The sequence below is a fragment of the Anarrhichthys ocellatus genome, unplaced genomic scaffold (genome assembly GCF_004355925.1).
Source record: "Anarrhichthys ocellatus isolate YVR2014 unplaced genomic scaffold, GSC_Weel_1.0 scaffold2, whole genome shotgun sequence".
Lineage (NCBI taxonomy): Eukaryota > Metazoa > Chordata > Actinopteri > Perciformes > Anarhichadidae > Anarrhichthys > Anarrhichthys ocellatus.
The window spans coordinates 2,458,585-2,476,817 of NW_022280032.1; the positions used below are offsets into that span (position 1 = coordinate 2,458,585).

The following is an 18,233-nucleotide window of genomic DNA, read 5'->3' on the forward strand; positions in this document are numbered from 1 at the left end:
CCCCCCCCCCCCCCCCCCCCCCCCCCCCCCCCATCAACATCAACATCAACATCAACATCATCAGCCCCGATGAATTGAAGACTTGAAAGTGCACCGGTACAGATGGCGTGGTTGCATCACTATTTGTCGGGCATGTGATTGATGTATCGCACAATAATGCAGAGACCACATGTGTCGTCCGATGCTTCATTGTGAGATTAAAGGACGACCGCATATTCATCCAGCTGAGCCCCGGCTCGCTGCACACCACCCACAATGCAACATATACATCATCCAACATCCATCCAGACTGACGGTCTGCCAAAACACGGCAACAGTTTGAGCACAAGACGCAGGGTAATTAGGACCTTTTTGTTTGGTTTTTTTTGTGTTTGCACGCAAAAACAGTGACATTTATTTTTCTCGACACGGCCGTGAGTCGGAAAAAACCCCCAAAATGTTATTAATATTATAACTTATGTGGGCTCAGCAGGAGCTTCACTCTAAAAGATGGAAATGTCAGTTTTTCGGGGGAGGAAATAAACCCTGTAATTCAACAGATAGGATGATTTTCACTCACAGTCACAACTGTTAATGAATCCATGATTACATCAGTCATGTAATTTCATCAGTAGGTGGTAGCTCATACATTAACTCAGGCATAAATTTACAATTAATTAATGCTGTAATTAATGATAATGCATGTCGCCTCGGAGGAAGTTGTCTCCTTCATAATCAGATGTCACAAGATCAACTCAAGTTCTTTTTTTAGAGCGTCTGATTGCCTCATGTGTTTTTTCTAGGACCCTGATTTTAGAGTTTTTATGCTACATTTAAATAGTCTCATCTTTTGGCTTTAATGATCTTCTTCCCTAAAGCTTGTCTAAGTTAATCCTTTTTTTAAATTTTTTACACAAACTGAAGTTTTGAACAGCATCAAAGTGTAGAAGTAACATTCTGTTAATTTACAAACACGCTTTTTTGCTTCACTCTTTGCAATATTGTAAAGTTCATGAAACTATAATCTAGATATGCAGTCTTGTTTTCAACAGGGTCCATTTATTGCTCAACCCAACTTATGTGGACAGTTTATTTGAAATCCAAGCTGATTCCCTTCTCACTGGCTATAGTATCCTGTAATATAATAAGCAACCCTCAAAGTAGCGAGTAACTAACCTCGCATGAAAGGTCTTAAAATAACATGTTGTTGTATTTTTTGAGGTGTTATCTTTCGGACTATTTCTTCGGACGGGCGCAGCAACTTCCTGCCGTCTTATTGTCACACCGCGAGGTTGCCAGGCAGCTTTTCTTCTTCCCTTCCTCCTCCCTGCGTCTGCCTCTGACAAGGCTTTTATTGATACCAGTAAAATGACAACCGTGTAAACACACCGGGACACAACCACTAGTAGGAAGGGAGAAGAATGAGCAACGGCCACAGCAAAGAGGAGGAGAAGAATTCTCACTTCTTTGTGATAGCACAAGACAGTTTGGGATTCAGTCTCAAGTGGGCGATGCTTTGTAGCACAGCTACTTCTTTTCCATCTGCAGTCCTTGTTCAGACTCCTATCCGTTATGTGTGACAGGCATGAAATCAGTGTCTTGTTAAATGACACTTGGGCTGTGTCCAAAATCACTCACTCATTCACTAGCCCCTACTCCCTATCTCGGGACTTCTATGTCGAGGATTATGTAGTGAGCTCATCGCCAACATGAAGAAGAAGAAAAAAAACTATTTTCAGACACACTTGGGTCATTTTCGCTTCACCGTTAATTGCATCACTGCTATCTTACAATTTAAACATTGGCAGATCAGCATCGCTGGTGGACCATCCGTTACAGATACAGACTTACTTGTTGTAAGCTACATTATCTGTGTTTGAGTTTAAGTTGCCCCAATGCAACGTCCTGTATATGTCTAGGGCTTATATTGTGAAAGGTAGGAATGCAAGGAGTCAATGTGGGGGCAATAAGCCTTTGTTCAGAAATGAATAAGTAATTTGTGGCCAGTTTGTGTTGTGATGCTCTGCTCACATTGTTTTTGTTTTTTTCTTCAACGCAATGCATGATGGTACATAGTGCCTGGTGTGTGAGCATCTCAGTGGTTACTTAGCTCTCAACACAGCAGACTAACGCCGGTTGTAGTTTTTTCCTTTTTCTTTTTTAGTGCTGTCGTGCGACCAGATAGGACAAGGACACACAGAGGTTGCTGTTGTGGCCTTTTAGAGTTAGCGATCATTATTGCTCAAGTGGAATGGGTTGGAAACGGGCTGCTCTGTCCTCCTCATGAGGAGTGTTTTTAGAGATTATTCCAAACAGGATGGGGCTCAGATTACAGAAGTTAACACACTAACCATACATAACAGAGCCGTTTGTGAGTCCAGATATCAGTGTTTTTAAAAAGTCTCTACTACCAGCTTCAATTCAAATGTATCCAGCTGGTTTGGATTGCTCCCACTATTTGTAAATCGATGACTCAGTGTTTCTCACAGCATTTATTGATGCTATGGTGGGTGGTCCTCAGACCTTCTAGGGGGGGGGGGGGGGCACGGGGGCATATGCTCCCCGGGAAGAACATGTTGTACATTTGAAGTTAAATCCGTCAATCTGGTGCACTTTGAGAGCGATATTAAAAAAAGGCTGGATCTATGAAGAACATTCTAGTCCACTACATCTCAGAGGGTGATCTTCTACTTTTACCTACACTAGATTTATTGGACAGTATTAGTTACTATTACTACTGTGCTGATTCAGATTGATGTATTATTAAGTAGTACGTAGCCTAATTATTCATTATATAAAGTAGCTCCACCTTTACAAGCTTCAACAATAAAGTGATGAATACATTAATGAATCAGTAATTATAATCATGTGTTATAGGCCGTAGAGATATTTTTTAGTATGCTTTTACTTATAATTATATTTTGATGTCAGTACTTTTGTACCTTTACTTAAGTAACATTTTGAACACAGGACTTTGACTTGTAAGTATGTTTAAAACCATTGGTTGTATTGATATGAATGGTGATGACACGGCAAAGTTGTCAAGATGGTGCCTGTGTTTAAAGATGGGTTGCGGGCAGTCAAAGAAATTTGTTTTATTGCAATTTAAAAGGATTTTAAATATAATATAATCATATTTGTGCATTTCTAACGTCAGCACCATCCCGATGCATTTTACCAGTAAAAACAGATTTCCAAGTGTCTGGTCCTTTGGGGTTCTCAGAGTTATGAGTTGCTGCCATGTGACAGATGTGTGTGTGTGTGTGTGTGTGTGTGTGTGTGTGTGTGTGTGTGTGTGAATACAGTGAAGGCTGCTAGAATGCAAATGAAATGTTATTTTAGTGCCAGCTGATTGCCTCGCCGTGTTTTCACTAGCGGTCCGTAATCAAAAAACACTCCAAGACTCCCTTGGACGGAGATGCTCGAATGTCAATAGGGAGAACTTTCCTCCACCCACACAGACACTCACTACCCCCCCCCCCCCTCCTCTATTCCTCTCTGAAATATCATCATGCTGCAAGGCAAAGTTCTACTGACATTTAATTAGGGAGTTTTCCTCTCATGTTGGGGTCCGGGGACAGAACAGCATCTCAGCTGACTCTTCAGCGTTGTTAAATACTCTTCGATCGGTCTTAACCTTCTCTTGTTTCTCTCCCCTCCTCTGTTTCTAATTCAACAGTTTGTGTGCTGTACACTCAAGGAATAGCCAACAGGGAATGGAGAGAGGTGAGTACACGGGGTGGGGTGTTGGGGGAATAATTTATAACCAGTGAAAGCTTCCAAGGAGCTTTTGAAGGCTGGCCTGTGAGCCAGTTTACAGTATCTGATAAGTGATAAGACCTCAGCAAGTAATGCTGGTTTTTCTTTTTGCCCTCAGAAATGCTCACGTTCAGCCTATTGGATCAATGTGTTGGTTTGAATTCATCACAGCCCACTCTTTTTGTCGTTTTCACCAGTGTTGCTGTGTCATTCATGTTTAAATGTTTGTGTGACAAAACCAGATTTAAGTGAACGCCCTGTGAACTAGTAAGTGAAACTCGGGACCCGAGTCGTCCAAATCATATTTATTGTGTCGCCGTTCTCTCTTAGTTTGGGATGATTGCTTTTTTGGAGCAGGTGTAATTACTGTCTGGGTCTCTTTCAGATCAGGGGCCCCTTTCACCAAAGTGCTTTTCAAGCACTACTTACATGCAGATTGCAAATAGCGGCAGCTTCGCATTTCACAGAAGATGAGACGTTGCGAGTACTACAGGGTCACAAGCTTTGGTTTAACTAGCGAAATATGCCGAAATCAATGAGAGAAAGTGTTTTTCACATTGCAAATGGCAGCACGCATGTTGCGAATTCTGTGAAAACATTTTTTATTTGAAAAATCGATGCAACTGTAAGCTAATTTATCCATGGGTCCATTTTGGTTTATTACGATTGGCATGCTTAACCAGCACCAGTCACTGAAGTTTACAAATCAGATGATCACGTGACTATCTCTCACCATATCAGCTCTGTAAAGCTGTCATTTGTTCTAGAGAGAATCATTGGCTGGATGATAAATGGAGAGAAAGTTATTCTAATGAGGCTTTACTTTAAAGTCTGTCCTGAGGGCGGCACCGGGGGAAAGGTCATGTTGTTGCCTGAATCAAAATGGTTTATCCCGTATACAGCGGCAAGTTTTGGACATTTTTGACCCAGCTTGACCTCGGCACTTATTTTTGAAGACTTGACTCAACTTTCACCAGCGTGAATTATCAGCTTCAGGTGAACTCAAGCATTGTATTGCAAATTTAGCATTTAACATGTTACATATTGGCACGTTCCTTCAGTGTTTTTTTTGAAGAATTCTTTGTCAACAACAATGGACTTTTCAACTCTAATTATTAATTACAGGACTAGTACTTTTTATGTTTCTGGTCCGGTGTTTTGCTGGTGTGTCGTTTGATGAATGAGTCTCAGTAATCAGAGGTCACCTGTCTCATTTTGTCTTCCAGTTCGGCAGGACGGAAGTCATAGATAACACCCTCAACCCTGACTTTGTCCGCAAATTCATCCTGGACTATTTCTTCGAGGAGAGGCAGAATCTACGCTTTGACCTGTGAGTTGACAATTGACTTATGCGTGTTGGTGTGTGTGTGTGTCTGTCTGTGTGTATTTGTGTGTGTTGTGCAAGCGTGGGCGCTTCTCTGTAGGGAGCAAAGTTGAGCTAAGACTGAAATATTCATGGTCTGCGCGGAGGGAGATGTAGAAGTCTTCTCCCTCTTAAATAAAAGACTAAGTTTTCACTCTTTTTCTTTTCCACCGGCATTTCCATTTGAATTCATACAATGCTTTGAGACAAAATAGGGCCATGTGCCCACAGTGGATTATACACTCGGCATTGTGTGACGATTATAATCCATCTTCAGTATTTCACCTCAGCATCCTTTGGAAAGACAAGTTTCAGTGGAATCTTCAAGCACACAATTGCATGAAATCAATTTATTGTAAGTGATCAAGACCCTGAATTCTGTCAATTGTATTGTATTTTTGTATGTTTTTAATACTCGACATTGTTTTTGTTATGAGTCTGAATCGTGTTCACGATTCTATGCAGTGCAGGAAAAGGTCCACATGAAAGGAACAAACGACCTCCTTTCAGCAGCAGATGCAGGAGATTGCTCGGCCTTAATCCTTTTAGACCTAAGTGCGGCTTTTGACACAGTCGATCATACAATTTTAATTGACTGCCTAAAGCACTGGGCAGTGTTTCCCACAGGATTCTGTGAGACTATGGTTTTTGGACCTCAGACCCTATCGGGGGGATCCGGGGGAATGCTCCCCTGCAAGAAAATGTTCTACGTTTTAAAGTTAAATCCATCAATCTGGTGCAGTTTGAGTGAAAAATTAAGATGCTAGACAATGTTGTGCTTCTAGCAGTGGTGGAATGTATCCAAGTACATTTACTCAAGTACTGTACTTATAACTTTATACTTCTAGTCCCCTATATCCCAGAGAGGAATTTTGTACTTTTAACTTCTAGCTGGTTGCTAAATTGTCGGGATTTGTTATCAGACTTTTTGGGAAGGTAGTGAGTGAGTCGTGCTTTTGATTGAATGATGAAAATTGTCCTGATTTGTTCGTTAGGTGTCAACATTTGTTGAGACGGACAGAAACTTATTAATTTAAGCTTTTAATATAATATCTTCATGCTGTTTCGTCTACATCAGATACACCTGCATTTTCAATCACGCTGCTGTTAAAATGTAAAGAAGTCATATATTTCCTCATGTAACCCTAAAAGTTGAGCTGTCTAAGTAATTATGATAATATGTATTTTTCCTCTATTGTGTTCCAGCCTCACGCTTTTTCCATTTTTTCCCCGTGATAGCTCCTGAAATATGGAACGTCTCTTTTGTTTGTTTACTTGTTGGCCTGTCAGAAGGGCCACATGCTGCTTAGCTGTAGGAGGCCTCGGGGAAGGTCAAGGAGAGACGCTAGCTGTTGCTTTTGTGTGTGTGTGTGTGTGTGTGTGTGTGTGTGTGTGTGTGTGTGTGTGTGAGACGAGCAGTGCATTGTATTTAAGTTGTGTATACAGCCTCTGTGAGATAAGGTCTGTGTGTACCTTTAGGCATGTAAACATGTGGGTTCAAGTATGTGGAGGGTTATTTACGTGGGTTGTGTGGATGTGTGTGTGTGTGTGTATGAATCTGAGCACATGTTTGTGTTGACTTTTACCATAAGGCCTGTGTGTATGTGTGTGTGTGTGTGTGTGTGTGTGTGTGTGTGTGTGTGTGTGTGTTTCCAATTCAGCGTATGTAAGTAAAGTCTGTTAAATTTATTGTGTGCTTGGCAAGACAAATATGAATTATTGGTGTGATGTTTGGTATAATATGTTAGTCTTGTGTGTGTGTGTGTGCGTGTGTGTGCGTATGGCTTCCTTATGTGTGTGTGTGTGTGTGTCCGTTTTCATTGTGTGTGTTTAATCATCTGAATGTATATTCCTGTGCTCGAAAAATGTAATGCAGACTCTTTCCAGAGCATATCGTCCAAGATGTTTAAAGCTGACAAGCAGTGGGCAGAGGGGATGGAGGAGTGTGTGTGTGTGTGTGTGTGTGTGTGTGTGTGTGCGGGCGGGCGGGCAGCCTGGCGGCCTGGCCGACTCCCTGTAGGGCTCGTTGTGAGTGGGTGAGCATCAGGCCCCGGTACTTCCTGCTGGGCTGATGGCACTACAGTCCCTCGCAGTGAGGACGTTGCTTGTCCCCCCTCTTGTCTGCCTTCAGAAAAAGAAAAAATCTCCAAAACACTTGCGCACACACACAGACACACATTTCCCGTTTGCTACTCATGTTGTGCTGCAACACACATGCAGTACGCTCATTACAGAACCAGTGGTTACCCCTGCTTTCCTCAGCCTCTGTCATGAGGTCTGGAAGTCTTTTTTCACTGCAGCTCCTGCAGCTCCCTGCAGCCCTTCATTACCTCCACCTCCCTCACTCCCACTCAGCGCTCCTCATCCCTCCGGGACGTCCACACAGCAAGACAGCTCCCCGCAAACCGCCAGCATAGCTGCCGCAGAACCATCCCATGCTCTCTTTAGCCAGAAGACCCCGAAGCCACGACACAGTTTGCATCCTCTGCTGCTATCCGTGCCTGGAAATCCTGTTAAACCCCCCCCCCCCCCCCGTCTCACTGCCGGCCATGTTCAGTGCTCCTCTTTCCTTTTTTTCTTTTTTGAATTGGGACTCGAGAGGCTCACTGAAGCCATAGGAAGCCCTGCGGGTGGACAGTTCTCTAATCAAGTGTGGTCAGACTTCTAAAAAAAATATGACGTGAATTACACTCCCAAAAGTTAAAAAAAAAGAAGAATTTAGCTGTAATAAATGTGTTTATTTCACTCGCTTGATGATATTTCGTCCTGATTATTGGTAATCAAGAATCTTGTCTGTATTTGAAGCAATTTGATTTTCATGAGAACCTTGAATTGATCAAGAAAAATTCTTATGTCAATTTTTTGGGAACAAAATGAATGTTGCTGGTTATGTATGTATGGTTATGTATTCATATATAGTGTCTACAATACGGTTGACTGGAGCTAGCACTGAATGTGGTCAGAAGACTCACTACACTGAAAGGATTTCATGTAGTAGAATAAGCCACTCTAATGCTGTGAAGAATAAAATGCGTTTTATTTTAGGTTGCAGTAAAAGTACCTCACAATCAGTTCATGCTATAAATATGAATATATAGTATGAACTATAGAGTTACTTGTACTGCAGTAACGTTGCATTTTATTCTAGGATGCAGGAAAGGCTTCATTGCATAAGAGTAGCTTGTGTTTTTATGTATATATATTTTATTCTTTTTATCTTTAAGCCAGTTAGAATCACAGAATACTTTGGAATTGATGACAGATTTCTGTACCGCAGTAAAACTCTGCTGAAAAGCACATTTTTGTTTCTTTCCGTAATAATGATAATAACGCCACAAATAGAACCCAGATTTAATTACCAATAAACAGTGAAATCTAAACCCAATACAGACACCAATGTAGATATAAATGCATTTCAAGCAACAAATGGTTAATTTATCATTTGAATTGTTGAAAATCTGACCATTGTTTACTATTATTTGCACGACAATCATTTGGCGTGAGCAGGTTTTGTCCGAGGCAACAATAAGTGGATTTTCTAAAAGAAACAGCGACATGGCCTAAAATGTGGAAGTGTGTTATTCCCTTCCTTTAACAGCAGTATTGTTGGTGAAATACCACTTTCAGGATAACCTGTCAGGACCACTTACAGCACAGAATATGTGCTAATATATTGCACCTTGTATCAGTCGGTATGACAGGCTTTATCAGGGCTTTTTATAAAGCTGTTAGGAGACGGAGCTCAAGTGTCAGCGTGCTGTCCTCTGTTGTTCGCCTGCCTCGGCGGCCCCGTTTGTTTGTGTGCCGTCATTAGTCATCATTGCTCAGTTCAGCTCTGAGCAGCAGCCCCCACCCCCCCCCCCCCGCAAGAGAAATCCTGTCTGGCCCAGTGCCGATGCAGAGTGATGTCATCCACATAAACACAAACTCAGTCACACACAGCAAATGTGCACTCACGAGGAGCCGTGAGGCGTGCACTCCTGCACACTCTCTCTCTTGTGTGTGTGTGTGTGTGTGTGTGTGTGTGTGTGTGTGTGTGTGTGTCTGGTGGGGGGGTGAACATGTGCAGCCAAATCATCACCTTCTTCAAATACGTTTACAGTCCATTACTTGGTCCTATTGATAGTCAGTGCTGTTGTTTTTATACGACGTCCAGAGAGAGGGAGCCCTCCTCTGTTGCTCCTCCTGAGGTTTCTTACTTATTTTGGGTGGGGGGGGGGTTCTTCTCCGAATCACGGGTTTGAAATGAAACAGGGTGTCGGATACAGATCGTAAAGCCCCTTGAGGCAAATTTGGGATATGTGAAACTGCTATAGAAATAAAATTGACTTGACGTCCTCTCTCTCTCTCTCTCTCTCTCTCTCTCTCTCTCTCTCTCTCTCTCTCTCTCTCTCTCTGTCTCTGTCTCTGTCTCTCTCTCCCTCTGTCTCTGTCTCTCTCTGTCTCTCTCTCTCTGGGTTTCTCATAATTAAGTAACATTACATGAATCATTTATGAACATTTGGGAGTGACAGAGGCAAAGAACGAATATAACATGAAGCGCACCTGTGCATTTTGCCTCCGGCGTGTTGCGTAACGGCAGCGTGTTTTGTTGCTCTTATGGAATTACATTAGTATAACATCACTGCCCCCCCCCCCCCAAAGACCGTCTCATAGTACATGTATCGTACATGACATGCTGTCTGTAGAAAGAAGCGCTCTGGCTCTCCCTTATACACACTCTGCTGCACACACTCTCCACACACACACAGATATGGTCACACACCTGATACACCCAGATAGGTGAAGGTGAGGTTGACAGGAAGTGAATAGAGCTGGATAAATTGCTCTCGGGAGATGCGAGTGGTTGACATGGTTTGCATGATGTGACTTCTGGTTTTGAATGAATGCTCCTGTAAAAGATGGACAGAAGTATGTCAGGCGGAGAGGCGCTGTGATAGTTGAACCCTTATGCTTTGTTGTCAGGTGGGAGTCATATATCTGCCATTACTTTTCAGAAAAATATCTATTTATTCAACTTGTCGACTATAAGCTTGTTGGACAACTAAAAAAGCGTTGTATGCTTCAAAGGGAACACAGTCTTCTCACCACAGGACTGACACTGCATGTTCGAGAAAGAATCTCAGACTGAACTGTTGTTGGCCGAGTTGCATTGTGGGTAATGTAAAAACCAGGTTTTAACAAGGAAGAAGAATGAGCGGAATGAAAAAGATGATATCTCTGCTGCATCGATTTTTATCCTTTTCTTAAAAAAACTTCCCATTGTGAGTCGGACAATGGCACAGGACTACAATAAATTGAGTATTCTATTAATTCAGCGATTTGTTGAATCATTTATTCAGAGTTTTGTCAAAACTGGGCCGCTGTCTGATTCTGCCTGCTGCATATGGATGACTCAGTATATATAATGTAGTGATTTCCATACTTAGACTTCCATAATGCATTGCAATGTAAAAAATCTTATAAAATCTGATATTGTTTTTTTCACCTGTTGTTCATGTCATTCAAATGCTAGAATGGAGCACTGAGAAGCTCTACTGTCTTCATGTCATGCTTAAACTTTCTGTATTCCTAAATATGTGTGAACTATCTGCCAATCAGGCAGCAACCTCCGCTTCTGAAAAGTGAAGCCAATGCTGAAGTGTTTTAAACTTGCATTATCTCTACTGACCAGCAGGGGGCGACTCCTCTGGTTGTATAGAAGTCTATGAGAAAATGACTCTACTTCTCTCTTGATTTGTTACCTCAGTAAACATTGTAAACATGAGTTAGTTTGAAGTCTTCTTCAGTACAACAGGATGTTCTTTGAGTAAATTATTTATTTTGCTTAACATAGATAATCAGACATAACATAAAGGTTTTATGTAGACAACAATCAAACAGTATCTTTATACAAGTGAACTGTATATCCAGATTTGTGGTCCAGTTTTACTGTGCTACAAGTAGTGCTACATAGCTACTACATCCATACACACATACACACACACATCCATACACACACACACATCCACACACACACATACATACCGTTTACAGTAATTTCTGACCGTGTTTAATTCAAGCTTCAGGTGAGACACTACAGGTGGATAGTGTAATATATTTAATATATAGTGTAATATATTTAACTAGATCGTCATCGCCATTCCACAGTCTTTTTTGTATTACACATTTTCTGAAAATTTGTATTTATATATGCAAATGAGACATTATCTAATGCTAACTCTTTAATTCAAACATCTAAATGTGTATTTTGGACGTTTTCTTCCCGCTAGTCTGTAAAGAGATTTAGAAGCAAAATAATCTAAAATCTCAGAAATGGTCAGTGCATGAAAAACAATGTGTTTGCCTGGTGAGTTTATACTGTGATACATCTCTTCAGTGATTGATGATCTTATATCTTTTTGTATCTTTTATTCAACTGCTCCTAAAACACTAATATTTATAATGTTAAAATGTGCTCCATAAAGCTTTTACAGATGTTCACCTTTAACGATACTGAGGCCACTCATATTGTTGTGCCCTTATGCATGAAATCAGATCACTAAAGTTGTTGGTGCCTTGATCACGAGCCTACTTTAAACCTGAGCAGTGATTAGCGGGCGAGTGCCTCAAGTTAATGTTGACGATGACGTCGAGAAGCTTTTGTCACTGAATGCTAATTTGTGTTTTTTTCGCAACCTGCTGCTCAAACCTTCTCTTCTCCTCTCTGCAGGTATGATTTAGACTGCAAGAGCGACAACCTCTCTAAACACGTGAGTGTCTCCTTCACCTCAGCTGTTCAACAATCAGCCGCGCATTCATGGAGATAATATACAGCCAAATGTTTACCCTTCCAGTACAATGGCAGCCGCATATGAATCAGAGGTGAGAGAGCCATTTAATCTCTCCCACAGAAGAGATATTTCTGATCCAAAGACATTCAGAGGGTTTCTGTCTGTCTCTCTGCAATGTTTCTGATCGGCTTGCTTTTTCTGTTTGTTAGCAATGTTTAGTGCAAAACAATAATATATGAAGATCGAGGCTCAGAATGAAACACAATTACAGATACAAATTAGTTACCATAACTAGATAAGTGGAGGGTTTATTGGTTTATTTATAGACAAGCTGTCAGAAGTAGAACTACTCGCACATACACACTTCTTTAATGAGATATCTTTGGGTACTTTTCAGCAGTTTGACTTTCCGATTAATTTTGTTTGAGATACTAGAAAATAAATTCATAAAAGGAGGCTGAAAGAACAATTTAAAAAATCCAAACTCCAAGCACATTGTACGTTAAATCCCAGTCAAGACAACCATCTCCATTGTCATATAGTATATTCTTTTACACTAGTAATTGTGCTCCATGTAAAGTCTCATCTTCATGGTCTAATGAAGTAAATACATCTTGACCAGACATTTGTAAATTTATCTTAATGTCAATTTCTCCATAATATTCTGCCATACGTTATTCACAAGTTATGGCAGCTTTTTATGTGCACATTTTAAGTCTCTTGCCAAAATGTAAGGTGCAAGAAATGTTTGACTCAGTGTTATCAGAAACAGTGGCGTGGTTCATTTTCTGTCAATTTACTCATTGACTCATCCACTGATCGCCATGAGCACCAGTGTACAGAGATGGTGGTCATCTGGTTCAAATAGGTGCTTTATGTATTTAGTAAAGAGATTCAAATAAAAACATTTTGTAGCTTTTCAGCGCAAAAATGACTCATCAAAAATGATCCCCCCAAATGTATTTAAGTTTACTGACATTATCCCCCAGAAATGATGTCAAGGCTCTGTGTTGTATACAGAGCTGTGTTGTATTTTTTTAGTGACGCGACTCGGCGTGACCAGCTCCAAACACCATTCAGCCAGCATTTCTTCAAGCTCGACCTGCTTCTTGATTCAAAACCTGCAACCTCCGATTTCCCCGCCCTTTCAGCTCCATCCTCTGCTCTCAGTTCAAACAGAAGCTCCGGCTGCAGCACACTGCTCTAGTTCTGGCCTAAAACCTGGGCTCCATCTCCGCCCCCCCCCCCCCCCCCCCCCCCCCAGCTCTCTTCCTATTACCCGGCTTTATACTCATTGCCAACTGGAGGCAGTGCTTCTTTCCCCAGCCCCAGCGTGCCCGCAGGCCTTCCACTGAGAGCGCTGAGCAATGTGAGCGTAGCGACTCACTCTCAGCATGAAGGCTGAGGACGCTTGGATGCCTCCTGTCGTCGCTGTGGATGTGTGAGATTGGAGATCTGGCACGCAGTGACGGCTCCATTGTCCGTGCGCAGTCCATCCCCAGTCGCTTTAAATAACGGAAAATAGAAGAAGAAAAAGAATTGCACACGAGTACAGTATCTCTCTTGGCAGCTACAACGGCAACTTCTGAGGATGACTCCTTCCTCCCAACACAGCAGATGTTTTCCCCGTGCCATATGGTTTGCATACCTTGTGCAGATATGGCTGCAGGGGAAGTTGTGCAGAGACGGAGCATACAGCGAATAAAATCTAATTAAGGGCCGTGTATCCTGTGTGCTAGCAGATGAAGTGGATGTTGCTTTTTCATTCTGACAGACGCTCGTCACAGCACCCTGCACAATCCTTTATTAGACTCCTGTTTGTTTCGGCGGTAGAATACCTCATTATCCTTCTCACAAACAGTAATCTCATTTCAAAGTCTTTATTCATTATTCTAAACTTGATGATTAGCAAATGAATCCAGACAGGGAAGTAGCTTCTTTGTTTGCAGGCAGTAATTAAGTTAACTGCCTGCTTGCTCCCTCACGACTATTTGGAAACTGCCAGGATTTTACTGCAAACTTTTATCTCCCGTATTGAATGTAGTGTTGCTAGAAAAGCAACTAAAATAACCTTTTGTGTGACATTTCCATCTTAATTAGACTGTTCACAGTAGTGGGGCAAATATGATTTCACCAGACTTGAACCCAAGACATTACTTTTCTTATTTTTGGAGCGTAAATGTAATCTAAAGAAATAAAAAGCTAACGTTTGCCTTGAAACAAACTCCACCATGGTCACACGACTTCCCGTCACCTCCACTAAGCTAAAGGCAGACCAGTGTTCTAGTGATGATGTTTTGTAGTCTCATTTAGCAACTTGTTAGTAACCAACCTTTTTAATGACACGTTAAAGCTTCAAAATTTATGAATGGTGTGAAAAACCCATTCAGAATGCCCACTGACTCTGAAACGAGGGAGCCCGAAGTGCAAAAATACTACTTCTTGAGTTTTAGGACACATTCCAGCAGAATGTTGTCAACACCGGTATTATTCTTATGGTTGTGTCTTTTATGACTGTTGGTCTTGATTACATTGTAAATGTTTGCTTAAATAGAGTAGTTTCTCTCCATGAACATAGATATGATATGTATACAGTATGTCCACATGTACACATGTAAGATATAACTGTGTATTAGATGCCTAACGAGCAGAGGAGACTTCCAGAAGGACTGTAGGACTTGTGTGATTCAGCTGTGATCTCTTTTCCTGGGAGAAACCCTCCGAACCTTTTTTTTTTTTCCTCCCCTGCCACCACTGAGCCTGTTAATCTGAGGCGCCTCAGCCTCTGGCCTCAGATATCTGCGGCGGGGTTTCTCGAGCTAGCAGCACATTTCGTATGCAGAGGCCAGAGCTTTTTGTCATCTCTTTTTGTCTCAAGACCTCGGCTGGGGGAGAATTATGCTCAGCACCGGCAAAGATCTTTGGAGCAGCTTTCTGCCCGCCGGACTCGATGCGGCTCATCTGTCAAGCACTTTTACACACACACACACACACACACACACACACACACACACAGGAACATGCACGCTAACTCCCGCACACACAATCTAATAGGGGAGGCCTCAATACGGAGGCCTCAATGAACAATCCCTCCTTGCCTGTAAACAGACTTTGTATGCCCCCCCCCCCCGTCTCTCTGCTCTTTGCTCCTCTTGTTGGCCAGCGGCTCCTCCTCCCCAAAACCCAAATCCTCCCTCGTGGTCACCCTACAGTGATCAACAAGGACACGGGATCCTCTGCATGCCAGGCTGAGCCGTCAATGTGTAAAATATAAATGGAAAAACTGAAATGAGGCTAAAAATATGAATTTTTTACCAGACAAATATTAAATTCAGCCAAGGAACAACTTGAAATACTTTACAAGCTGAGTAGCTGCAAATCAAAGCCTTCTTTTGTTGTGTCCTGTTTGCCTCTATGGTGCGCGTACATGTACAGACATTGAGAAAATATAGTTTAGCTTCTTTCTTTTCTTACTGAACAGTTCAGTCGGATCCCGTGACTGGCTCACTCTTGTTTGTCCTGATTAACAAAGATATTTTGGTGAAAGCTGGCAGGAGAGCTGCAACTAACGATTATTTTTAATACAGGTTAATCCGCTGATTAAATTCTCAACTAATCAACAAACCATTTATTGAATAAAATGTCCAAAAATTATAAAATAAGTCCATTATGATTTCTCACAGCCTAAGATGACAAACAAGAATACTGAGTTTACTGTCAAACATGACAAAGAAAAGATTAAAATCATCACATCCGAACCAGAGAATGCTGACTAAAATGATTCATAAAATGTCAAAATAGTTGCTGATTTTGTGTCTTTTGATCAACTAATTGATTAATCGAGTAACTGAATTTGAAATCAAACTGCTGGAATGAAATAGAAATGAGAGCCAATACACCTTTATTCTGAAAATAAGTAATGACTTAAATCTGAAACACTATAAACTTTCTTTAAGCGGTTTGTGTGTTAGCGTGGTGTAGCATGGTGTAGTATGGTGTAGCATGGTGCGTTTGGATCAAACTCGTATGCTGAATGAAGAAGATTTCTCTCTGCTTTTCCACCACTACATGTTTCCTTTAGCGTCTGCTTACTCGTATGTTTTTCACACGTGCAGGACTTCCTGGGCCAGGCGTTCTGTACGCTGGGCGAGATAGTCGGCTCCCTGGGGAGCCGCCTGGAAAAGCCTTTGATGTAAGTAGAATCATGCACACAACATGCACCAACAAACAAACAGACGCGTTATTCATAATTGAAATTGCATTACTCCGCTATCATTGGGTGTCTGTAAAAAGCTGTTTTTTGGCTCAGGTTCAGATTTTACATTCTGGTCCATTCAGTGGCATGAATTGAAAATCAGCATGTTATTTTAAGATCACTTTCCACGGTTTGTCTTTGAAGTGAAGCGGAGCAGGGCCATCATGAAAACGAGCCAAGATGTTGATGAAAGCGTACGCTGTCTCCATCAGCCAAATGAGATGAATAGTTAAACAGCAGCGGGCCTAATGACAGGCCGTAAACACGCCGAGATGGTGAACAGCGAGTGGTGAAAAGGGACAGTTCGCCCAAAGGGAAGATGTCAGCCATGAGCCCCCGGCTCGCTTTCTTAAGCCACAGCTGAAGCATAAAGAAATAATCAGGGGCATTTTTTATCTGAGTACACGTCTGATTTCTGCTCTCCAGTCAAACAAAATAAAACCTGTAGCCAGTTTATGAGATATATCACGGATGTGTGGTTTGGTGTTTCCCTGAAAACTTCCTCCAGTGCTCAGGAAGTCTTCTTGAGTTTCCAATAACTCTCTGATACAAACTAACTTTTATTGACAAAACAAAATCCCAGAAATCTTTTTAATGTGTCGGTTTATTTGGCATAAACAGAGGTCAGCATGCTATCACAGAAATACAGGATTCATACTTACTCTCTATTTTGTAAGGGCGCACGGCTCAATGCCAACTTTTAATAGCGGTTGCCGGGCGGGCATCCAGGAACAGCTTTTGGTTGCCGAAACTGAAAATATGTTTGCCTTGTATTTTGAGTAATTAACATACTATGCAGCTTTTTGTTAGCTTAATAATGAAAATGTGGCATAAAAGAATAAAAGCTTTATGACAGTAACCGAACAAAAAACAAAAAAAAAAAAAACAGTCAAAAAGCTCAATTTGGTCGCCATTGTCTCTAAAACAGATGTTTGTGCAAACGCGAGTAAACGCAGTGTTGTCTGGTCCCGGTCCTGACTGGAACAGCAATATTGAAATAGCTCTAATGCAACAAGTATTACAAATGTATCCAATTTGGGGTGCAAGTTTTTCTGTCCCGAGAGAGAGAGGACTTACAATAAAGGTCCCACAGTTGGACTCAAACCAGGGACGCTGCGTTCACGTTGCATGAGCGGTAACCATTCAGCTTCCAAGGCTTTCCAACCGTCTCTACTCCTTATTGGTTATTATATGTTAAAAAGTGGTTACCACTGTTCCCAACCAAAGACTAAAATAGGTTGCCAATTGCAACCTGGCAACCCTCACTGTCGAACCCTTGGGTGAGAATCAGATATCAAGTATTTCTCAGCACTGAAGTAAAGAATCAAAAACTACAAAGTACTGAAAGTTGGCACCAAGGGCTGGATCAGAGTCTCAGTTGGCTTTACTTATTCTCTCAGGGAGACGTTTGTTGGTGCAGTTGTTTTAATCGTTTTGATAGCTTTGTACTATATTATGTTTAATCAAAAGACAGGATTAAGTCTTGAGGGCTTGAACGCAAGTACACATAAATGTTGGTAATCGTATGAACTGTGTATATTAATTGATTGCAAGTATGTATTGCATATCATGTTACCAAGTAAAAAAGTGCACAAATACTATACCATACACCAGTCAAGCATAATAATGCTTTTACGTTTTGTAAATAATATGACCTGATTTAAGAAATCATCACTCTTAATCTCTAAACTTATTGCAGGTAATTCACAACAAACATACATACTGAAGGGAGACATTTTAATCTCAAAGACATGGACCAAGTTCTCAAAAAGAAATAAACAGATAATTCTTTGTTAAAGCACAACCTGTGTGTGTTATAGTCTCTCAGCTACACACAGACACAGACACACAACACAGCAGATCTGCAGCATCTTCTTCAGCTTACTGAAGACAACAAACTGTTGTTGCTTTTGTTTTCTCCTGAGGCAGCGAGCTATCAGTAGTGTGACCCTCGCCTCAACCCCTGTCCTCCAGTGTGTGTGTCTGTGTATGTGTGTGTGCGTGTGAGTGAGAGAGAGAGAGAGAGAGAGAGACTACTGGCATCTACATTCATGTCTGTCTGTCTGTCTCTCTGTCAGTGTGTGTGTGTGTGTGTGTGTGTGTG

The 18,233-nt window shown here is 41.5% G+C and overlaps 1 protein-coding gene across 1 annotated transcript in view; it reads left to right on the forward strand.

Annotated features, from left to right (window-relative positions):
- LOC116390583 (copine-8-like) overlaps nucleotides 1–18,233 on the forward strand; it is a 65,336-nt gene that overhangs the window by 16,286 nt on the left and 30,817 nt on the right. Inside the window, exons 3-6 of the mRNA XM_031860419.1 lie at nucleotides 3,659–3,705; nucleotides 4,965–5,068; nucleotides 11,814–11,853; nucleotides 15,990–16,066. Of these exons, the coding sequence (XP_031716279.1) occupies nucleotides 3,659–3,705; nucleotides 4,965–5,068; nucleotides 11,814–11,853; nucleotides 15,990–16,066 (268 nt within the window). The remainder of the gene's footprint in view (nucleotides 1–3,658; nucleotides 3,706–4,964; nucleotides 5,069–11,813; nucleotides 11,854–15,989; nucleotides 16,067–18,233) is intronic.